At 39.2% G+C, this 24,999-nt stretch overlaps 1 protein-coding gene across 1 annotated transcript in view; it reads left to right on the top strand.

The window, feature by feature from the left end:
* Positions 1-24,123, top strand: part of LOC127641025 (lysine-specific demethylase 4B-like) — a 58,317-nt gene extending 34,194 nt beyond the window's left edge. The window contains 14 exon segments of the mRNA XM_052123763.1: positions 1-53; positions 1,524-1,753; positions 1,923-2,083; positions 2,168-2,297; positions 7,517-7,695; positions 8,012-8,213; positions 14,500-14,576; positions 14,817-14,872; positions 14,986-15,094; positions 17,862-18,047; positions 19,272-19,442; positions 19,527-19,646; positions 20,082-20,174; positions 21,166-24,123. The exon segment at positions 1-53 is cut by the window's left edge and continues 144 nt beyond it. Coding sequence (XP_051979723.1) covers positions 1-53; positions 1,524-1,753; positions 1,923-2,083; positions 2,168-2,297; positions 7,517-7,695; positions 8,012-8,213; positions 14,500-14,576; positions 14,817-14,872; positions 14,986-15,094; positions 17,862-18,047; positions 19,272-19,442; positions 19,527-19,646; positions 20,082-20,174; positions 21,166-21,549 — 2,151 coding nt within the window. The 3' untranslated portion in view covers positions 21,550-24,123.
* The last annotated feature ends 876 nt before the right edge of the window (positions 24,124-24,999 follow it).

The following is a 24,999-nucleotide window of genomic DNA, read 5'->3' as shown; positions in this document are numbered from 1 at the left end:
CTCGAGCACTGGAGGAAAAACAGAGTCACGTACAGAGAGAAACTCCTTCGCAGGTCAGTTATGAGCCGATATGGCAAATAGTATAAACATAATAAATCATGCCAGACCGTGGCATGATTGTTGGTGCCAGATGGGCTGGTTTGAGTATTTCTGTAACTGTTGATGTCCTGGGATTTTCTCTGGGGTCTCTAGAGTGTAGGTGTACCTAATGAAGTGGCCTGTAAGTGTACACACACATTCGTTCTGCTCAAGTCTCAGTAAATGCTAATTTATTTAGCTCATAAATAACTGACATCAATGCAAAATTAAGACCGAAAGACATCTCGAAAGACACGACTATTGACCTGCAAATAGTTTTACGAATGATTTAGTCAGAAATGTATTTTTGTGAATGGCGTTGCACAATTGTACTATGTACGTAAAGCATTCTTGCTCAAATTTACGCAATGATTGTTTTACGAACAATGTATATATTTGTTTTTTAATCGTACTTGTGTTTCTTGAATGAGGCCAAATAAACGCTAATTTATTTTGCTCATATTGCATAAATATTGGACATTATTGGGGAGGCCTGTGTAGCTGAGCGAGTATTGGTAAATGGTAAATGGTTGCACTTATATAGCGCTTTTTTTTTTTAACCTTAGCGGTTACCAAAGTTCACCCATTCACACACCAATGGTGGCAGAGCTGCCATTCAAGGTGCTAGCCTGCCATTGGGAGCAACTTGGGGTTCAGTGTCTTGCCCAAGGACACTTCGGCATGTGGAGTCATGTGGGCCGGGAATTAGTGGCCCGCCTGAGTCACAGCCGCCCCTGTGACTTTGTGTGTATTGATGCTGGATACCACACCTGGAGTCACGAGTTTGAATCCAAGAGTGACTCCAGCCAGGTCTCCGTAGCAACCAAATTGGCCTGGTTGCTAGGGAGGGTAGAGTCACATGGGATAACCTCCTCATGGTCGCTATAATGTGGTTCTCGCTCTTGGTGGGGTGTGTGGTGAGTTGTGCGTGGATGCCGCGAAGTATAGCGTGAAGCCCCCACACGCGCTACGTCTCCACGGTAACGCGCTCAACAAGTCACGTGATAAGATGCGCGGATTGACGGTCTCAGACACGGAGGCAACTGAAATTCGTCCTCCGCCACCCGGATTGAGGCGAGTCACTACGCCACCACGAGGACTTCGAGCGCATTGGGAATTCCAAATTGGTGTAACATTTTAATTGATAGACATTATGTAATATTGTTACATGCAACAATTTACAAGAGTATAGTTTTACGAATTGTTACTGTAAAAAAGAAAGTTAGTCAAATTAGTCTCGCACAAGTCACGTTCATTTCAATGCGACAATTTACGCAATAATGTTAAAAAAAATTATAAAACGTACTTTCGTAATTTCATGAATTTGTGCTAGTGTTTCCTGAATGAGGCCCAATTATTCTTCCAAGAATCGAGAACAAGACCATGAAGATTTATTTTACTTGTTTTATTTAGACCTCACGTTTCTGTCGTTATGTTCATCGTAGAACTCAGGCGAAGGTGAAACAGTTCCGCCGTCTGAAGCTGGAGGAACTGAAGGTTCTGGAGGAGGAAGGAATCGAGCTGGAGATGACCGAGTACCTGCGTAAGGTGGAGGAGCGAGAGGAGCAGAGGAGGAAACGGAGAGACGAGCGCATGGCGAGGGAGGCGCTCCTCACGCTGGAGGCGCTGGAGAGAGAAGAACAGGAACAGGCCGAGGCGGCGCTCCGCGGAGAAGGTGAAAACCGACATTTAAATGTGTTTTATAAAACGGTAATATTTCCAATGCTTGTTAAAAGACACACCAAACAGGAAATGAATGCTAATGCTAATTTGTGTCTTCAAGATCTCGAATCAAATGTTCGATCTGATTTTAAATGCTCAATGTTTGTTTGTACCCGTTGAAGATGGAAAAACGGATTCCCAGGATCTTCCTAATGGCGAGCCGAAAAAGAGAAGGAAAAAGAAGCCGAAGATTCCAGATGACCTGACCTTCCAGCAGGCGTTTGAACAGTTCGCCGCGACGAACGACCTACAGAACCGAAATGATGTAGCAGACGGCATACAGGTAAGATCTCCCCAATGATCTTTGCATTGAGGTCAATTTGAATAGTATTGCCATTCGTAAACCGTTTTATGTTGTTGTTCTCAGGCGAGTCCCTTCAAAAAGCAGAAGAAGAAGAAGAAGATGGAGGTGAAGAAGAGCAGAAGACATCCATTCAGCAAGCCGCCCATGCGCTCACCGCTCTCTATCGTCAAACAGGAAGCCTCCAGCGACGAGGGTGGGTACTATTTTTATTACGTTATTGATGTTAGACGCTCAGGGTTTCCAACCCTGTCTCCTAATATGCATACTTCCCTGTTATATAATGTCCAAATGGTAAAAATGGTAAATGGTCTGCACTTATATATCACCTTTTTCTAATGGGTGACTCATTCACCCATTCACACACACCAATGATGGCAGAGCTGCATGCAAGGTGCTAGCCTGCCATTGGGAGCAACTTGGGGTTCAGTGTCTTGCCCAAGGACACTTCGGCATGTGGAGTCGTGTGGGCCGCGAATCGAACCACCAACCCTGCGATTAGCGGCCGACCCGCTCTACCACCTGAGCCACAGCCGCCCTTTTAAAGCATTTTGTAATTATGGAAAAAATATAGTACTCTTAAAGAGTAGAAAAGATTACGCGAACCATTCTCACTTAAATTGTAACTTTCAATTTAATCCGACAATTTGCTTAAGAATAGTTAAAAAAAATTTTGGTGCACATTTGTTTTGCTCATAATCATAATTGATGGTCGTCAATATAAAATTAAAACCAAAAGACATTCATAAAACCATTCTTATGTAAATGGTCACATGCAACAATTTATGTGAAATTACATTTACGAATGTTTTGCGCAGAAATTCGCTTTACTCATGTGGCGGAGATGATATTCATAAAACAGAGTAGTTGTCATGTTCCGTTCAATGCACATTTTGCGTAAGCATAGTGTCGTAATCATTTAACGCAAAATTGTTTCGGCTAATATTTAATAAATAATGGACCTCAATGTACAATCGAAAGATATCAAATGCAAAAATTTACGTATAAATAGTTTTACGAATGATTTACTCAAAAATAAATTTCATAAATTAATCTATTTATGTTTGTAAAAAGTTAGTAAACAATTGTTTATAGGAATTGTCACGTTCAATTCAATGCAATATAGTTTTACGAACATTTAACGCAAATTTATTTAGGCTAATATTTAATAAATGATGGACATCAATGAACAATGGAAAGACGTTTGTAAAACAATTTTTATGTAAATTGTTGCATGCGACAACTTGCGTAAGAATAGTTTCTACATTTAAAATTTTTTTAATTTGGCGGATGCTTTTATCTAAAGCGACTTAAAGAGGAATAATCACATATAAATAATCATAAGTGATTCATCGACAGTATCGACAGTAGTACGAAAGTGTTGTATTACAAAGTTTCAGTGGCATCAGAATAATATCCAAGACCGACTAGTGCAACAAAAATAAAAAACATCTATTATTTTTTGCATCAGTTCACATAAGAATAGTTTTACAAATGATTTACGCAAAATAAATTGTGCTCTGTGTTTCACGAATGACGTTCATGAAATCCAATGATGTGTAAAGTTAGCAAAACAGTTTTTGCACTAATTGTTGTTAAATTCAATGCGTAATTTACGTAAGAATAGATTTATGAACAGTTAGTGCAGATTTGTTTTGGTTAATATTTCATAAATGAAGGACCTCAATGTACAATCGAAAGGTATCACATGCGACAATTTACATATAAATTTACGAATAATTTACTCAAAAATAAGTTTTGCTTGTGTTTCATAAATGATGATCATAACATCTAGTTATGTTTGTAAAAAGTTAGTAAAACAATTTTTCAATTCTGTGCAAAAATATGCGTAAGAATATTTTTACGAACATTTAACGCAAAATTGTTTATATTTCATAAATGAGGAACATCAATGTACAATTGAATGACGTTTAGAGAACAATTTGCGACAATTTACGTAAGAATAGTTTTACGAATAATTTACTCAAAAATAAGTTTTGCTTGTGTTTCATGAATGATTATCTAAAATCGAATGATGTTTGTAAAAAGTTCGTACAGCCATTTTTGCATGTATTGTCACATTTAATTTAATGCAAAAAATTGTGTACGTATAGTTTTACGAAAATGTAACTAAAATTTGTTTCGGCTTGTATTTCATAAATGATGGACATCAGTGTACAAATTAAAGATGTTTTTTATCAAATATTTTTATGTAAATTGTCACGTGACAATTTACGTAAGAATAGTTATACATCTTACATCTTACATATAATATTTTCATTAAAAAAAGTTAGTAAAGAAATTTTTGCATGAATTGTCACGTTGAATTTAACATGCAATTTGTGTAAGAATAGTTTTACGACCAATTATTGCAAACGTGCTGTCACCCGATCCTCAGCCGGTAAGGACTCCGCAACAGCGCATCCCTCCTTCTTCCCGGGTTTCGGCACCGCTGTAACAGTTTAAGGATGGGCAAGGATGAGGTGGGAACCGGCTTAACAGTAAACAAAGTTTTAAATGTCAAACTCGACTTAAAACCAACATAAGCAAACATGCAAACGTGCGTCTCTCTCTCTTCTGCCGTGTTCAGCTGTTTTAAGGCGTCTCTCCGCTATCACCGTAATGAGAAACAGCTGTTAGAAATTTTCAACCAGCTTGACGAGCCACACCACTCCCTCTCTCCCGCAGACAGACTCATGACCACGCCCCCATCAACACAAACGCGTTCTTGCGCTAAAAAAAAAGCTAGTTGGAGTGCAACAAAAATAACAAAATGCAGGTGTTTCGAGACTCATTTCATAAAAGTTAAAGTTGTTTTTTAGCTGACACGGCACCTAGAAATCATTGCATTCTGAAAAGGTGCCACGGCACGGTCAAAGATGCCCGTCTAGCGCATGTTTACATTGAAAAACTATGGAAAAACAGAGTAGATGGACGCAAAAAGGTGTTTGATGTGAACGGCTCCTAACATGTTACGCTTTATCTTGGAGACACAGCAAGGGAGACTCGTTAAGACATTTAATTGATCTATGGATCATGTGCTCCCAATTATCTACTGTCAAAGTCACTATGAGAGAGCATCAGGGCGACTACAACGTCCACTCTGTCTGAAATAGAGATGGTAATATATAAATGCTATTTATGTAACTTTAAGAAAGGATTGAGAAAACAATGACATGTTTGAACAATATAGATGTCTAAAATCGAAGCTGTGTTTCATGTCAACCCATATTGGTTTTCCAATTCAGAGTTTTCTAGTTTGGTTGAGAGATGTTTTAATGTGCTTGTTTGTTTTGTGTGTGTGTGTGTGTGTGTGTAATATTATTTTGAGAGTATAAACAGCAAAAGCAATGAGGTTTGAAAGAAAGCAGCCACAAACAATTGTTGGTTTATAAAATGGAGGGGCTGAAAGACAGTTATTGATTTTTCTGAACTGTGTGTTATGAACAGACAGACAGCTGTTAAATTTTACCACGGGACCATTTAGAGTATCCCGCAATCACTGTGGGGACGAATATTAAAACTGAGCAAAAACATTTGGACCCTTCACTTACCTGCCATCTATATAAAACACATTTAAAACAAGGGGTAGAAAAATAACATGGAGCCCAATTTAACATGCATATCATTCCTGTACCATTAAAGAATATTTATTTGCCACTTTTGCCAAGCAGAATGGATGTAAAATATGGTTACTATAGTAAAACCATGGTTCATTTTCGTAATAAAGCTATTGCAAAAAAATTTAACAATAAAAAACTTCCAAGGTAACACAAACTTTTGTAAGGGACCCTCAAATTATTCGGAGGTAATGCAAAACTTGTTGCTAAGGAACGCAACTGTGACGAGGAGGAGGGTGTGGCCGGGCGGAATCAGATGATCAGCGGAAGAGAGATAATAAACTTGCTCACGATCCCTGGACTCGCTCCTTCCCCGGCGGATGGAACCGCACCTCCCCTTCTCGGGCGGACGGCAGCAGTTCCTCCAGCTCTTGCCAGCTGGGAGTGACCCTTCCGTCCCCAGGCAGACGGCCACGGCTGATCCTCTGGTGGACGGCAGCGGATAGGACTCCACGACAGCGTATCCCCCCCTCCCTCCCAGGTTTCAGCACCATTGTAACCATTAAAGATTGGTAAAGGAGGCGGCGGGAACCGGCTGAACTGTCAACAAAGATTCATGTCAAACTCAACATAAAACAAACATAAACACGCATGCAGCGTGGCCACATGCGTCTCTCTCTCTCTCTCTTGAACTGATGTCTCTGGCTATCCCGTTATCTCGCTCTCCCTCTGATCATCTGATTCAGCACTGGCTGTGCACCCTCACAGCCTGGCCACGCCCACCTCCTCATCAAGTGAAACTTAATGAGCGGGATTGCTAAACTTTTTCCAAGGGAATGCAAACTGTTGTGAGGGAACGCACACTGTTGCAAAGGAACAAAAATATTATTGCAAAGGAACACAAAAATTGTGGCGAGGAAACGCAAAACTTGAGGGAACCCAAATCTTATTGCAAGGGAACCTAAAATTAGTTGCAAAGGAACGCAAAACGTATTTCCAAGGAACGCAAAACGTATTTCCAAGGAACGCAAAACGTATTTCAAGGAACGCAAAACGTATTTCCAAGGAACGCAAAACGTATTGCCAAGGAACCCAAAACGTATTACTAAGGAACCTAAAATGTATTGCTAAGGAACGCAAAATGTATTGCCAAGGAACGCAAAATGTATTGCCAAGGAACGCAAAACGTATTGCCAAGGAACGCAAAACGTATTACCAAGGAACGCAACACGTATTTCTAAGGAACGCAACATGTATTTCCAAGGAACCCAAAACGTATTTCCAAGGAACCCAAAACATATTGCCAAGGAACGCAAAACGTATTTCCAAGGAACCCAAAACGTATTTCCAAGGAACCCAAAACGTATTTCCAAGGAACCCAAAACGTATTGCCAAGGAACGCAAAACGTATTTCCAAGGAACGCAAAACGTATTTCCAAGGAACCCAAAACGTATTTCCAAGGAACGCAAAACGTATTTCCAAGGAACGCAAAACGTATTTCCAAGGAACGCAAAACGTATTGCCAAGGAACCCAAAACGTATTGCCAAGGAACGCAAGGAACCCAAAACTTATTGAGAGAGAACGCAAATTATGGAATTGTATATTGAATCAGTCTGTTCTTTTTTTCATATTTTCAAATAAAATGTTTTGATCTTTTGTATACTGCATTTTTATTGTTTTTCCCCCCTCTATTTATTAATCTATCTTACATATAAATCTCTCTCTCCCTCTATCTATATTTAAGTTGAAAACTTTTCTGAAGTATTTCTTTTCAGTAAATGGAAATGTATTTGTTTATTGTTCTTGCGTGTGATAAATCTTATATGTTTATATGTCCTCTGTTGTCCCGGCAGAGCTGTACTCTGGGCTGCCAGTAGGGGGCGGTGTGGGACATGTAACCAAGAAGGATGAGGAGAGCAATCTGTGGCAGAACCGCACACCAAACTTCCTCTCTGAGAAACAGTTCAATGCTGCCATGGCAACCATCGAGCCCCACTGCGCCGTGTGCATGCTGTTCTGTCCGTACAAACAGGTGATGCCCTGATCCGATTAGAAATAACTCCAATTAAGTCAGACTAAATTTGACGTTTTAATTTTGGAAGTCTCATTTGATCAAATTTCTGTATCACTCTCAGACAGCCCACCGTTAGACTCCAGAACTATTTTACTTTTACTCAGTCCGCTATCTTTGTCCAATTGTTTTTCTATGGTTGTTGGTACTTTTTACGTTTTTTTTACCGTTCGCTCTAAAGCGACCAATCACAGTTCGTTTGGTTTTTGTGTTTGTTTTTTCTACAATTCAACATGTTCACAACTCAAATGTGTTTGTTTGTGTGTAATTGTGTTAGGCTCTTAAGGACCCCTTCAATGTCTCGGACACGCCCGGGTCAGTCTCTTGCTTTGGGACTTGCACCCGTCCGTTGGTCCCGGAGATGTGCTTCAGTGCCGGTGCTGAGAACACAGAACCTCTGCCGTCAAATTCGCACATCGGTGATGATGGTACCAGCATTCTTCTGTGCTGCAATAGCTGCAGTCTGCAGGTCCATGCAAGTGAGTTCAAACCTTTCAAATCACTCAGTCTGCACCATTAATGCAGTAGCTCTTAACTGGTTTTATTGCAGGACCCAGATTTAACATTAACATTCTCTCTTAATTTCTTCACGGGGCCCTCAAGAGCATCTCACGGGGCTGAAAAGTCACTCCAACCAATTTACTGTCAGTCAGCCTGAACTTGAGCACTGTTATTTATTTTGAGGGGTAAAAAAACTTCCTGAAGTAAGAAACAGACGAAAAAGCGTTTCTCTTCTCGACCTGAGTGTAAGACTCGTAGCCAATTAGTCCATCCGTGTGTGAGAGAGACTGTGGGCTCGGACGTACACAAGTGTGGAGTTCACCGAGGTGCTCTCACCGCTCTCTGATTGGCCCTTTCTGTGCTATCTGTCTGTGTCTTCCTTTAAATGATGTATTGGTATACTGCTTCAATCCAACCTTTTGAGAGAAGCAATTATGAGAAATTAGAAAAAACTAACTTATTTCAAAATATTTTTGGAAAACAAGCTTAACTATCCGACAAAATGTAGCCTTAAGTACATTTATTTGAAGTATTAGATATTTTTACTGGAAAACAAGACACAAAGTCCTGTCTTTAAATGAACATGACAGTTCAAACAAATATATTTATAAGTGGTTTCATTCAAATGAGTCCAGAAGTCCATAATGACAGTCACAATGTTCCTATTCATTATAGTTTTACTAATTCCATTTACAAATATATTTCCGTATTTTTCAGGTTTTCGAAAATCAGCCAGTTGTGTTGTTTGGCATCAGCTAACAATATTAATAAATTTGGGGGTCTGTATTTTTGCAGGGGAACGCAAAACGTATTGCAAGGGAACGCAAAACGTATTGCGAGGGAACCCAAAACGTATTGCAAGGGAACCCAAAACGTATTGCGAGGGAACCCAAAACGTATTGCAAAGGAACCCAAAACGTATTGCAGGGGAACGCAAAACGTATTGCAAAGGAACCCAAAACGTATTGCAGGGGAACGCAAAACGTATTGCAAAGGAACCCAAAACGTATTGCAGGGGAACGCAAAACGTATTGCAGAGGAACCCAAAACGTATTGCAGGGGAACGCAAAACGTATTGCGAGGGAACCCAAAACGTATTGCAGAGGAACCCAAAACGTATTGCAGAGGAACCCAAAACTTATTGCGAGGGAACCTAAAACTTATTTCCGTATTTTTCGGGTTTTCGAAAATCAGCCAGTTGTGGTGTTTGGCATCAACTAACAATATTAATAAATTTGGGGGTCTGTATTATTGCAGAGGAATGCAAAGCGTATTGCAGAGGAACGCAAAGCGTATTGCGAGGGGACCTAAAACTTATTTCCGTATTTTTCGGGTTTTCGAAAATCAGCCAGTTGTGTTGTTTGGCATCAAGTAACAATATTAATAAATGTGGGGGTCTGTATTGTTGCGAGGGAATGCAAAGCTTGTTGCAGGGGAACCCAGAACGTATTGCAGAGGAACCCAGAACGTATTGCAGAGGAACCCAAAACGTATGGCTAGGGAACCCAAAACATATGGCTGAGGAACGCAAAACGTATGGCAAAGGAACCCAGAACGTATTGCAGAGGAACGCAAAACGTATTGCAAAGGAACCCAGAACGTATTGCAGAGGAACGCAGAACGTATTGCAGAGGAACGCAGAACGTATTGCAGAGGAACGCAAAACGTATTGCAGAGGAACACAGAACGTATTGCAGAGGAACGCAGAACGTATTGCAGAGGAACGCAGAACGTATTGCAGAGGAACCCAAAACGTATTGCAAAGGAACCCAGAACGTATTGCAGAGGAACCCAGAACGTATTGCAGAGGAACCCAGAACGTATTGCAGAGGAACCCAGAACGTATTGCAGAGGAACCCAGAACGTATTGCAGGGGAACCCAAAACGTATTGCAGGGGAACGCAAAACGTATTGCGAGGGAACCCAAAACGTATTGCAGAGGAACCCAAAACTTATTGCGAGGGAACCTAAAACTTATTTCCGTATTTTTCGGGTTTTCGAAAATCAGCCAGTTGTGGTGTTTGGCATCAACTAACAATATTAATAAATTTGGGGGTCTGTATTATTGCAGAGGAACGCAAAGCGTATTGCAGAGGAACGCAAAGCGTATTGCGAGGGAACCTAAAACTTATTGCGAGGGAACCTAAAACTTATTTCCGTATTTTTCGGGTTTTCGAAAATCAGCCAGTTGTGTTGTTTGGCATCAAGTAACAATATTAATAAATATGGGGGTCTGTATTGTTGCGAGGGAATGCAAAGCTTGTTGCAGGGGAACCCAGAACGTATTGCAGAGGAACACAGAACGTATTGCAGAGGAACCCAGAACGTATTGCAGAGGAACGCAAAACGTATTGCAGAGGAACGCAAAACGTATTGCAGAGGAACGCAAAACGTATTGGAGAGGAACGCAAAACGTATTGGAGAGGAACGCAAAATGTATGGCTAGGGAACCCAAAACGTATGGCAGAGGAACCCAAAACGTATTGCAGAGAAATCTAAACGGTATGGCAAAGGAACCCAAAACTTATTTCCGTATTTTTGGGGTTTTCGAAAATCAGCCAATTGTGTTGTTTGGCATCAACTAACAATATTAATAAATTTGGGGGTTTGTATTTTTGTGAGGGAACGCAAAGCTTGTAGCCGTGGTTTTGCGAACAGCCATTTCTTTTTACAATCGAAAGTCGTGTGAACAAATGATCCTACTATCGCTGTAGCTAACTTTAAAACTAGCGGGTTGATGTCGTGATCGGCAGGATTTTGACGTCACATTTAGTATCGGCTCGGCTCGCTTGGATCCTCGACTGAGGTCGTACAAAAAATTTACCAGGTACTATCCACAGTGGAAAACCCCCAAAAAGTGAGCCGAGTCGAGTTGTACCGTGCAGTGGAAAAGCCCCTTTACAGTATAACCTCCGTGACTTACAGCGCATTGGAAATTGGGCATTCCAAATTGGGGAGAAAATGGTAATAAATCTAAAGAAAAATTAAATATTAATTCATTTACAAAGATATTTCAATAGAGTTAAATTAGGGACTAGTTGGCAGTCTTTTTTCCTCAATTTTAAGTTTATTCTAGCAAATGTGAGGCAGTTGTTGCATTTGCTTGGCTGATTTATAAAGCATGATCGCTCTCGGATGACTCATTCTATATTAGGCTGCTTTTAGCCACACTAATCAGTTTAACGTCACACCGTTTTCACTCTGTCAAATTAATTAAAGTCGTCACTGTGTCGTTAGTACACCTGCTCACGCTTTCGGGTCCTTCAGTCCTACCTCTGCTTAATGCCACTATCTTTATATACATGTGACAAACAAACACGCCGTATAAATCTGATTGGATGAACCATTAAAGCAGTTATAGAATAGCCGATACATGTGCTCCTTTTTAATAGCTCTGATTCTCCATGAGTTGTTCTTGAGGAACCAGCGACGAAATAAACATGGCGCAACCCCTGGTGGAACCGTTTCAGCCAAAAAGCCCCAACTTTACCCCACGTCCAATGAGCCAGTTGTGTTTGGAATAAACTAAAAATATTATTATATTTACAAAGATTTTTATATTCTCGAATATATTTCCATATTTATGAGTTTTCCATAATCGGCGTATTGTGGTGTTCGCCATTGATATAAAAACATACTAGAATATTGAAAAATATACTATATTAGTCAAGTACTTGTATGAGTTTCCTGGCCTTTGTGTGACCCAGGAGAGAGCATATGAGGTTACTAAAAGTGTTGATGCTGCAGAGGCCACAAAGAGCACCCAGCTGTAACAAAATAATGACCTTGAAACACAGTTGAAGATAAGGAGGAAAAACAACTAGTGGTGAAATTAATTAAAAAGAGAGACTAAAGCCAAGTTTCTACCAGTAAAAAGATATCAAAAGGCTCTGTGAGATACTGGTGGCAAATAGTATCCATTGGTTACAAAAATAACGAAGGGGCGTAGAAATGAGGTAATGCCAGATAACAAACGGTATAGAAGAGGAGGTTTTGACTAAGAGAGTCAGAACGGACGGCTGACCGGTCTCAAGTTTGTTGGTGTTCAATAAAATACAACTTTGGCATCTGGAACCTGGACTCTGTGAGTTTTCTTGCATTTTAGAGAGATTCGTCAAAGATTTTCCACGGCACTAACAATATTATTATATTAAAAAATATATATATTTTTTTTAAATCAGCCGATTGTATTGTTTGTCATCAACTAACAAAATTCTTATATTAATGAAGATATTTTGTTTTTATTAATGTATTTCCATATTTAAGATTGTTTTTAGAAATCAGCCGATTTTGTTGTTTGGCATCAACTAACGATATTATTATATTTACCAAGAGTTTCCCATTCTTGAATATATTTGCATATTTACGTGTTTTCCAAAATCAGCCAGTTGTGGTGTTTGGCATCAAATAATGATATTATTATATTTATGAAGATATTTCTGCTAGCTTCTGCATTTCTTGATGCTATTTTCTGCCTACCCGGTTATAACTTGTATGCTTGAATACAAACATTCTTCCAGCAGTTATGGAAATTGTTTTGTGTGTTTTGGTGCGTTTTTGCGTGCCCGTGTGCCTGTTAAAGGGATAGTGCACCCCAAAGTCAAATCATTATTCATTCACTCCAATGTCGTTTCAAGCCAATCGGACTTTCATCTGTGGAACACAAATGGTGAATTTTATGTAATATTTTTATATTGTTTTTGTCTTGTTTTTATGACTCAAGCATGGCTTGATCGTGTGGTTCCAACTGTTAGTGTTTACCTGCCGCGGATGATGCCGTGTTTTCAATAAGATGGCGGAGAAGGGGAAATTACATTGTGTTAAAAAGAGCTTTTCTATTGCTCTTAGCCATCACCAACAGCATGAACGATCTTTAAAATGATTGCTACGAATGTCAGGTTTTTCTATTCTCGAATATATTTGCATATTTATGAGCCAGTTGTGTTTGGAATAAACTACAAATATTATTATATTTACGGAGGTTTTTCTATTCTCGAATATATTTGCATATTTATTAGTCATCCAAAATGAGCCAGTTGTGTTTGGTATAAACTACAAATATTATTATATTTACAGAGGTTTTTCTATTCTCGAATATATTTGCATATTTATTAGTCATCCAAAATGAGCCAGTTGTGTTTGGTATAAACTACAAATATTATTATATTTACGGAGGTTTTTCTATTCTCGAATATATTTGCATATTTATTAGTCATCCAAAATGAGCCAGTTGTGTTTGGTATAAACTACAAATATTATTATATTTACAGAGGTTTTTCTATTCTCGAATATATTTGCATATTTATGAGCCAGTTGTGTTTGGAATAAACTACAAATATTATTATATTTACGAAGATTTTTATATTCTCGATTGTTGGGCAACGGCGAAAACCAAACAACATCAGTGCTGTTGTATACTGCTATAGTTACTAGCCTTCGGAAGTTTAATAGTATCATCAAATAACAAAATTATAATATCTATGAAGATATTTCCATTTTCAAGTATATTTGCATATTTACAAGTTTTAAAAAAATCAGCATTTTGTGGTTTTTGCATTGACTAACAATATTATTATATTTACGAAGAAATTTCCATTTATGAATATATTTCCATATTTACGATTTATTTGATAGAAATCAGCAAATTGTGACGTTCGGCATCAACTAACAATATTATTATATTTACGAAGAAATTTAAATTTATGAATATATTTCCATATTTACGATTTATTTGATAGAAATCAGCAAATTGTGACGTTCGGCATCAACTAACAATATTATTATATTTACGAAGAAATTTCCATTTATGAATATATTTCCATATTTACGATTTATTTGATAGAAATCAGCAAATTGTGACGTTCGGCATCAACTAACAATATTATTATATTTACCAAGAGTTTTCCATTCTCTAATATATTTGCATATTTACGGGTTTTCCGAAATCAGCCAGTTGTTTGGAATGAACTAATAATATAGTTGAAGTTTAATAGTAACGCAAATACGGTTTGTATAATTGGGTTTTCAGTCATAATGGTTCATCAATTTTCTGCACTTGTTTATTAAGTCAAAAACTCAAAACCTGTTTTTAATCATTTAAGACTTAAATGAACTTTCGCAACGGATTAAACTTTCATAAATTAGCATATTTTTAAAAGTGAAACTTAATATTGAAGTTGATTGTATTTTGTCATCAGAAAAGAAGTGGTAGTTTTAGTGGGTTGATTTGATTTTGAATGACTTCTCGTCCCTCTCTTCTGTCAGGTTGTTATGGCGTCAGTCCCGACACAAAGCCAGAAGGGTGGATGTGTTCTCGGTGTACTGCAATAGCTTGGACCGCTGTAAGTATTCATCCCCTTTAGCCAAAACATTTCGTGCAAACACGGCCTGGTGTTGCGTGCATAGCTTTATCCTAACACCCAGCTGAAAGCATATCAATGACTTTTGTTTCAGATATCCAAATGATAACATAAAGATAACATAGACAGGGTCACATTCAGAAATCTGTGCACTGTACCCCTAAATGGCTTAATAAGGATTAACAGGTCATTGATTGAATGATTGTGGTTCAATGGTTGCAGGCCTGCTGTTTGTGTAGTTTAAGAGGAGGAGCTCTGAAGAAGACCACAGACGACAGGTGTGTTATTCTAAACTCATGTTGTTTGTCAATAATGAGCTTTGAGTGTCTGTTTATGCTCATATTAAAATGACTTCTAAGTTCAGGTCTTAAGTTGTGTTCCCTGCCTGTAGGTGGGTTCATGTAATCTGTGCCGTCGCTGTGGCCGAGGTTCGTTTTGTCAACGCTGTGGAGCGCGAGCCCGTGGATGTGACCGCTGTCCCCGACACCAGAAAGAGATTGGTGAGTGACAATAGGATGAACTTTATATAGCTCAGTGTAACCTGTATGTTATTCTTTAGTTTGTTCGTACTTTCTTCAATTTGTTCGATCTTCCAACTTTTTCTTTCATTCTTTCCTTTGTTCTTTCTTTCATCTGTTAATTAATTCGGTTTCTTTTTCTTACTGTTTCTTTGTTCGTTTCGTCTTTTGTTTGTTTTGTTTTTGTTTGTTTATTTTTCCTCTTAGTTTAATAATTTTTCTTTCATGTATTTGTTATTTTTGTTTTGTTTGTTCAATCTTTTATTTATTCAATCTATTGTTGTACTTGTTTATCGTTTGTTTGTTGAGTTTTGTTTGTCTGTTCTTTTATTTGTTGAAGAACAACACATTTTTGTTCTTTTGTTTGTTCTTTTGTCTGTTCATTCATTCTATTTTTGCTTACTCTGTTTCTTTCCTTCTTTCTTTGTTTCATTTTCGTTCTTTTGTTTGTTCAATATTTTATTCATTCTATTGTTGTACATCTTTTTCGCTCGTTTGTTGACATTTGTTTGTCTGTTCCTTTGTTCGTAATTTCTTCAATTTGTTTCTTCGATCTTCCAACTTTTTCTTTCATTCTTTCCTTTGTTCTTTCTTTCATCTTTTAATTCATTCGGTTTCTTTTTCTTACTGTTTCTTTGTTCGTTTCGTCTTTGTTTGTTTTGTTTTTATTTGTTTGTTTATTTTTCCTCTTCGTTTAATAATTTTTCTTGTATTTGTTATTTTGTTTGTTCAATCTTTTATTTATTCATTCTAATGTTGTACTTGTTTATCATTCGTTTGTTGACTTTTGTTTGTCTGTTCTTTTGTTTGTCCGTTCATTCTGTTTTTGCTTTTTTCTTTGTTTACTTCTTTCTTTGTTTCATTTTTGTTCTTTTGTTTGTTTAATCTTTTATTTATTCATTCTATTGTTGTACTTGTTTATTGTTTGTTTGTTGACTTTTGTTTGTCTGTTCTTTTATTTGTTGAAGAACAACAAATTTTCGTTCTTTTGTTTATTCAATCTTTTATTTATTGATTCTATTGTTGTACTTTTTTCATTCGTTTGTTGACTATTGTTTGTCTGTTCTTTTGTCTGTTCGTTCATTCCATTTTTGCTTTCTCTTTGTTTCTTTCCTTCTTTCTTTGTTTCATTTTCATTCTTTTGTTTGTTCAATCTTTTATTTATTCATTCTATTGTTGTACTTGTTTTTCATTTGTTTGTTCACTTTTGTTTGTCTGTTCTTTTGTCTGTTCGTCCATTCTGTTTTTGCTTTATCTTTGTTTCTTTTTCATTCTTTTGTTCTTTCACATGTTCATTCTGTTTTTCTCTTCCTGTTTCTTTTTTCTATTGTACATTTGTTTGTTCTTTATAATTTTTTTAATCTTTAATCAATTTTATTTATTATTTTTCTCGTTCATAATTAGTTTCATTCCTTCATTCTTTTTGTTTATGATTTTGTTCTTTGTCTCGTTCATTCTTGGTTTTTCTCTTACTGCTGCAGTGCATTCAGAAAGTATTCAGGCCCCTTCATTTTTTCACATTTTGTTATGTTGCAGCCATATGCTAAAATATCAGTCTACACTCCAAACCCCTTAATGACAAAGTGAAAACTAGATTTAAAAAAGAAAAACCTCAGAGAATGGCACCTGAGATAAATTTCAATTTAATTTCTTTTTTCGATCTTTCATATTTTTGGTCTTTTTAGTTTTCCTGTTTTTCTGTTTCTCCTTCCTCTCTCTGTCTGTCCCTCACCGTGAGCAGGGGGAATGATGCATTATTAACTATGCCTGAATAATCAGATGTCATTCCTCACTGTGCTAAACGAACTGTATTGATTATATAGGCAGGTTTCTGCCTCCGCCGCACGTTTGAATGCACACAGACCTGCCCACGGCTCGACTAGCGGTGCTCAGTGCATCGTTACAAATGCAGTACAGAAACACCTGCTAAAGAAACGAGAACTGACATCAACGAGACTTGATGATCTCCACTGGTGTCGTTTTGGCTGCCGATGTCTCGGTGTTTGCTATAGCAACACAACCCAAATAAATGGATCTGCTAGATTAAATGGGTGCTGCGTCTATATCCGTTCTCTCACCACAACACGAAATGGACCCCGGGTCTAGATGTATAAATAAATGACAGAGGGAGTGGCGTTCGTAAATCACCTCTTTATTTCCCTTTGCCCATTGGCCTGTCTTTTGATCAATCCCTGTGGAACGATAAATCAGAACCTTTCGTCCCGCCGATGAAATATTTCCGTGCTGGTGCTGCATTGAAAGGCCATTGTACATTACAGCCGCTTGGCCCAAAGGACTGAAATGAAGTATTGACGATTTAATAAAGAATTTTTATTCCTGTCGATATTCCCTTTTCCGTGCGGCATGTGTGTGAGTGTGTACGTGTCTGAGAGGGGTTCTGCGGAAATGTATGGAAGAGGAGATGGACTGGCAAGAATAAGAAACTAAAACGGGGCACGCTTTACTTTATAAATGTACATTAATGAAGTCAAGTGTGACGTACAGTCAGCTGGTCAAGATCGCAAAATAAACCAGACTGAAAATATGGATTTGAGTTACATTTGTGTTTATTATGTGACACGAGCACGTAGTAATATGAGAGACATAAAACGATGATCCATTAAAAATAAAATAATAATTTGACGACATGCTACAATAGACCAATCGGAGCTGTGTCAGAAGACCTCATAAACCGTTTTTTTCCTTCCATCTTGATCTCTAAATTGCATTTCTCTGTTACGAATTTCAGAAGTGCGTCTACTGCCACAAGACGACCAAAGAGTTCATGGGCGCGTGTATCCAGTGCTCTTATGACAACTGTTCGAAGTCTTTCCACACCACCTGCGCCCTTCTCGCTGGAGTGGTCATGAAGCCAGCGGATTTGCCATACGTGGTGTCCGTCACCTGTCATAAACACAAACAGACCAATCAGAAGGTACGATTTCTTATTACATTTAATTACATTTGTATTTTATTTGAACCTTTTTAGTTTTCGTTGCTGACTGTTTTGTTTGTGGTTTATCAAGTTAAGTTTAGCTTTAGTTCTTAGCATTTATTTTTGCCCAATATAATGCGTTAAGTGCTAATATTTAAATGTTTAACGCACATTTCATGAGCCTTCTAGTGTTATCGCTAGCTAGTGGCATTTGTATGTTGAATGGTGGATTGTAAAGATTTCAAGTTTTATAATATATTATTTATTAAAAACGTATTGAACTTAATTAGTGGTCATTTTTATTTTATTTTATTTTGTTATGAAAATGATTTGGATTTATTACATAAATGATTTACTACACTTTTATTTTAGTTAACAAAATCGCCTTATTCGAGGTTACACTACACGATTTTACGCCCGATTTTAGCTCGTCAACAAAGGCAAATCGGAGCTCGCATCTGTGAGCGACGAACGCAGTGTATGAACTATCAAAGTCGCGATCTGAGAGAAGCGAGATATCTAGCATGTTAAATATTTGGACCTGTCTGTGACTCCAAATCGTGCAATGTGAAATATGTTTTGACTGAATACAACAGCAGCGTTGATCTACAGCCAATGGGAGAGCAAGAAACGGGGGAAGTTTCAGTGGGAGGAGTCCTGATGTACCTGCAACAGAACATCAACTAGCATAGCTATGATATCAAGAAAGTCTCATTGGACTGAAGAAATGGCGGTAAAATTGGAGGAACATTGGCAGGAGCACCAGTGACTATTTGATGTTCCCTCTGAACTGTAGAGTTGGAGAGAAATCGTCAATTCTCTTGGACAGTAAGGTCAACAAATAGGTAGATTTTTCAGTAGGAGGCACTTTTTCATATTGTAACCAATAAAATATATGATTAAAAACATGCACATCATACTCTGAAATGCATCACATATGATCATGCATTTGCTTTCGTATCTCGTATCACTTCTCGCGTGTACTCTGTTGTGAAACGTAATTTGGAGTCCAGGCAGAGTCGTCGGGGATTCGTCAGTAGTGAAATGTATTGTAACGTGTTCGCTGTCGCCGATTCCTCATGGAATTTGAAAACGCTACGACTTCCATGACAAGAGAGACAGTTGTGTAATATGAACGGTACCACGATCCGACGTCGTGTAGTGTGTAGGAGGCATACGTTTTCATTAACAATAATAACGCTGCTTTCAAACGATTTTCCACAGCAGGTGAAAAACATCTCTCGCGAGCTGTCTCTAGGTCAAGAGGTCATCGGCAGGAACAGCAACGGTTGGTTCTATCACTGCGTCATCACCGGTATCGGCTCGCAGAGCTACTACGAGGTCAACTTCGATGATGGATCGTACTGTGATAACGTCTTCCCAGAGAACTTACTGGTGAGCTAGAGAATATATTAAAGTAATAAAAGCACTGAAGGCAACAATTCGTTTTATCTGTCATCTCTTTGATTTCTCGCTCAGAGTCACGACTGTCTGCGCAATGGCACTCCGGAACTCGGAGAGCTGGTGGTTGTGAAGACGATAGACGGACGCCTCCTCAATGCGTCTTTTGTCAAAGAACACGTCCAGAGATACTACCAGGTAACTGTGACGTCTTTACGATCTATCTGTCTTTCTATTGTACATCTAAACTCATGAAACACTCCTAGGGGCAAAACTTCTAAGTGATACCAAGAACCGTCTAACTGCCAGTCAGCATTAACAAACCTCTGGATTCTCTCCTCAATCTTCTATTATTTATCAGCTCTGAGTCACTGCACCCCATAACAACAACCCCGCTGAAATCTTGACACTTTGATGAGGTCACATTTAGCCTCGCTAGACTTTCCAGTCAAACTTTCTCCCGCCTACCAGACGGCGGCAGATGAGTAATCTGTAAAGTACGTGGGCATGACCTGGAATAGAGTGTTGATTGGAAACTCATTTAAAGTTTGTAGCTTGTTATGGTGGTGTTGGTTGCTTTTGCTTTGAATGAAAAAATGTGTGGGAATGCTTTTGGACATTTTTCTTTTCTAGGTGGAGTTTCAGGATGAGACGCAGCTCTTACTGAAGCGAAGTGAAATTCACTCTCTGGACCAAGATCTGCCCAAGAGGGTCTTGTCTCGTCTGGTAAGCACTTTATTTCGCTTCATGCCAAGCAACTTTTGTTTTTACTAGCGGTCGACCGATATATCGCAGAGGCTTTCCCGTTTGGACGTTTGTTGTAGTCAAGACCAGCTAAACCGAGACCGAGTCAGTTTAGAGTGTATCGAGACCGAGTCAAGACCAAGTCAGGGCGAGACTGAGTCAAGACCAAAACCAAGTCAGGGCGAGACCAGGTCAAGAGGCTAGACCAAGACCGAGGCAGGTCGAGACCGAATCAAGACCGAGACCGAATCAAGACCAAGACCGAGGCAGGACGAGACCGGGTCAAGACCAAGACCAAGGCAGGGCGAGACAGAGTCAAGACCAAGGCAGGGCGAGACCGAGTCAAGAACAAGACCAATGCAGGGCAAGACCGAGGCAGGGCTAGACCAAGACCGAGGCAGGGCTAGACCAAGACCGAGGCAGGGCTAGACCAAGTCAAGAACAAGACCAACGCAGGGCAAGACAGATTCAAGACCGAGGCAGGGCTAGACAAAGACCGAGGCAGGGCAAGACAGATTCAAGACCGAGGCAGGGCTAGACCAAGACCGAGGCAGGGCGAGACTGGGCCAAGACCAAGGCAGGGCGAGACCCACACTGCATGACACACTTGAGATAAAACGTGGAATATTGCAAACATAGCTGCCTCTCAAATTGATCTGAAAGATCCATGTTCCTATAAAAACGGCATTAAAAAATTAGTGGTGTTAAACAAATTTTGTGTTAAAGCATTAAATATCGACAGCACTAGTTTTTACATAAAGTCGAAGTGCAAGTTTTACAGTTTCTCCAAATATTTGACCAATATTCAGTGCAGAATGGCAAGTAAATTCGACTAATATAGACCTTTTTCTTTTGTAGTCCTCATTTCCTTGTGCTGTTTTATTTTAACAGTGAAGTTCGAGCCCATTTTGAGACACCCGTAGTGATGTCACAGCCAGTCATGATGGATGATTTTTTGTTTTCTATTTTACAGACAACTGGGAACCAGCAACCACCTCAGAACCAGCCATCGGACGAACCTCTGGCCGCAAAACGTCCACGTCTGCCAACCCCGCCCCCTACGCTAGCCATTGAGCCCTCAGCACTACCTTCAGATTTACTCACTGCTTTCCTGCCCAATAGCATTACTCCAAACACCAGCACTGCCCCCGCTACCCTACCTGCCCCAATGCTCACCATTTCTGCCCCAATGCCCACCTTAACTGCCCCAGCGCCCAACCAACCTGCCCCAGCCCCTGAGCCTGAACCCAACGAAAGCTACACTCACAGCTCCAGCTACATAGCCTACATGGAGTCCCTCCTTAACTCGGACTTTCCACCTGAGGAGGGCGAACAAGGCACGGAACCGATGTATTAAAGCCTCATCTAGTGCTACTGGTGATTCATCAATGCTTATAGGCTCTATCTCATCCACTGCATGTCTCTCTTGTTCATTTATTCGCTGTTGTGCTAATCTGAGTCTCATGCCTACGAACGGCACGCGTGAGAGACGCATGCGTGTCGTCTTGGACTACAACAGAAATGGACCCAGTACATAGCCTTGGGGGACACCACCCTCTTCCGACCCTTCAACGATCCCTCGCTCTGTCTCTCTTTCTTGGAAAGAGCCACCATACGTTTGTGTTTTTTGGATGGATAATCAGTCACTCTGTGCCGTTTACTTTATACCCGGTTTTCTCTATTAAGTACTAAATATTTTTCTAATTCAAGCCAAAATGTCATTCTAACCAGTCGCAGATCAAATAGACGGAGTCTGTATCTGTACAGTTTCAGGTATTTTTCTTTGTACTCAAGGGTTGTTGGGTGAAAGGAAGGCTTTAAGCTGGGGAAATGGGATTTAAAGTATATTTAAATGTCTTTTGTCACATATAGATTTAATATTTGTATAAAGAAATTGCAATTATGGCAGCATAAGAAGCTATGGGTTTCAGTTAGCGTACACATCTGTGTTACGATAGATTATCGCGTCTTCATGTATTCTTCTAGCGACTATAATCGACTATAAAATGTTTTTCAGCACCAGAAGATTGCATTTGTTTTTGTAGCATACTTGGTAAACGTATACATTGATATTGAATTCTATTCAACTTGTCTGTTTTTATTATAATTCCTGTTGTTGCTGTTATTATTATTATTATTTCTATCGATTTTTATTTGGTGAAACTTTGGAACATAATGTCGAAAGATGAAAAAAAAATAGAGTTGCATTTATCGTTTTTATTCAAGAGATTGAAGTTGCATCTATTGGGACGTATAGTTGTATACGCAAACCGCCTTCTCACGGTGCTATAGAGGTCTCGGACTTCTGAGGGGCGCGCTGGGTCACATCCCATGATCGCTTGTACATACTAGATGTCTTAATCATGAGTTTGCTCCTGTTTGTCCTCAATATAACTTTCAGTGTACTGTCAGGTCTTTTCAAACACCATGTCGCACTCAATAAATGGATTGGATTTGGTTTCCGATGTTCTCGAAATGTTTTCTGACGTTGTTTTGATGTGGGCAAGCAGCTTCTTTCACGAATCAGCTCGTCACATTAATATTAATAAGGTTCACAGAGTCCTATCGGATTTGCTGCAAGGCAGACAAGTGGGCGTTAACCATAACGATATTAACGTTTTCCGCCTTGCGTGCTTTGTCAGTTCACTGCCGACGTGATCGGCTTGGGTCGAGCCGTTGTTTTCTGCAGTCAACTACAAACAAAATGTCAAATTTACCCCAAAACTGGGGGCACCTGGCTTCCCCATATTGGTACACACAGTAGCTCCGCCCATCGTTAAATCTCATTGGTCCTAATTTCTTTACATTTCTTTTTCATGGCGTCTGCCCTTTAACAATGAGTTCTTTTAATCCGAATAACATCGGCAAGTCTTCGGGAAGTGCGTTTGTATAGAGATTAAGCGAGTAAGTCCTCCGTTCGATGTTACAACCTCACCTCTCCTCTTACGACTGACGTCAGACGTTGTTTGTCATATTGTCATAATGCTACACAACGTCAACAGTCGTTCTAAGACTGGACACAGTGTGTCAGTGGCATTTGTACGCTTCTGTTCCTGGGGTTTCTGGTGTGTGTTAACAGGAATGTCGGGAATTCAATGATTTAATCGCCAACAGCTCGCATACTGATGACGGCAAATGTTGATCTGTGCAGAAGTGCTATAGAAAGATTCGAATAAAATGTGAAGTGAAATTGTGCTTCATGTTTGTGTGTTTTTCTTACATGCTTCCGATAGTGATAGAAAAGCAGGAAATACCAGGGAATTTAAAAATGGTATTTTCTATGCCTGGAAAGGGATTTGTTTTAGAGTTGTGAAATATTTGTATAGTTATATGCAGCTCTTATGGTGCGTTCACACACGAAGGAAAGTTTCACCTTGCATTGCTTGCGCAAGTTTGACCGCTGGATTATAAATGTGTGTTTAAAGTCACGCGAACCCGCGAGTATTCCCGCTTCTCTGCCGGAAAAGGATGACTTGGTTTATCATAACGTACAACCAAAAGCTGGAATCAAGTAGATTTTCAGAACTAACCAGGTAGTCCAACTTCCTGGCTCATTTTCCTCCAAGCGATGTCTTTATTCGTCCGGTCTCTGTACACGTATGACGTTGTGTCGTACAATTCCGGGTGCCCACACACACACCGCTACAACAATCGTTTCATCCATTTTTCCAGATTTCTTCTGCTACTACGTCAGTACGTCAGTGACATCCGGACAATCTCAATGCTGATAGGCTTTCGCGACTTTTTCGCTCGAGTTGACAAATTTCATGAAGCGATTTCACGTGTACGATTCGCGCCTCTTCGCATCGACTTTGTATGTAATCACACCGCGCGAAACGCTCGCTTCGCGTTTTATGTGAACGCACCATTATGACCTCATAATGTATTAATTGCAAGATGACAATTTGTTTGCTTGGATTGAATAAAATTTAGAAGACGTAGTACATTTTTGAATTGTTTCTTTTCGATGAATCATTTGAATCAGATCACACATCATGATTCATTATTGAATCGGTCTGAATCAATTATCTTTTTAAATAATTGGAAAAGTCTTGAAAATTCATTGATCAAAAAGCATTTATCTGTATATCTCATAATGCACTGTGACAGTCGTACACTAACTATGTCCGTAAACGAACATCACCTCGTTACGAAATCTTTATGTTGTGCTTATTGAAGAGAATGTGAGATATTTAAGGATGCAGTTGCCTCTGTTGGGGCCAAAGTGAAGAAATGTGAAGTGACACCTGCATTCACAAACCACTGTGTTTGTTTGTGTGTGTGTGTGTGTGTGTGTGTGTGTGTGTGTGTGTGTGTGTGTGTGTGTGTGTTTAAGCTCAAAAGGCTTTAACCCAATGGTGCAAAGAGTGCATCACACACATACAGCTGTGACTTATAATAGAACAAGTTGCAGGAAATAAAGCCGTCTTATGAAAGCGACTGTGTTTGGCTTTGCATAAATAGACTTGTTTGGAAAGCACACGGCAGGTTTGAGTGACTTTCTGTCTGTCAGATATCTATCTATCTATCTTACATATAACAGTTCTCAAGGGAAGGCCGGAGACTTGAACAAATCTTATCACACATAACTTCATTAGTGTTTGACAACGTCCATAAAGCAGAAATGTTGCAAACAATTTCTAGCTTAAAAACACACATTAAAACTCATGATTTCTGTTTAGATTTTGAAGTGAAGACACAACACTCGTCGTCCAGGGTTCATTTATGATTTTGATTCAGATTCGTGATTCGATTCCCAAAATGAATCATTTGTTTCTGCTTATCTGCTTTTTGGACCTTTTAGATT

Source organism: Xyrauchen texanus, chromosome 50 (genome assembly GCF_025860055.1).
Source record: "Xyrauchen texanus isolate HMW12.3.18 chromosome 50, RBS_HiC_50CHRs, whole genome shotgun sequence".
NCBI lineage: Eukaryota > Metazoa > Chordata > Actinopteri > Cypriniformes > Catostomidae > Xyrauchen > Xyrauchen texanus.
The sequence above is the reverse complement of the archived record's forward strand: the minus strand, read 5'-3'. Positions and strand labels throughout refer to the sequence as shown.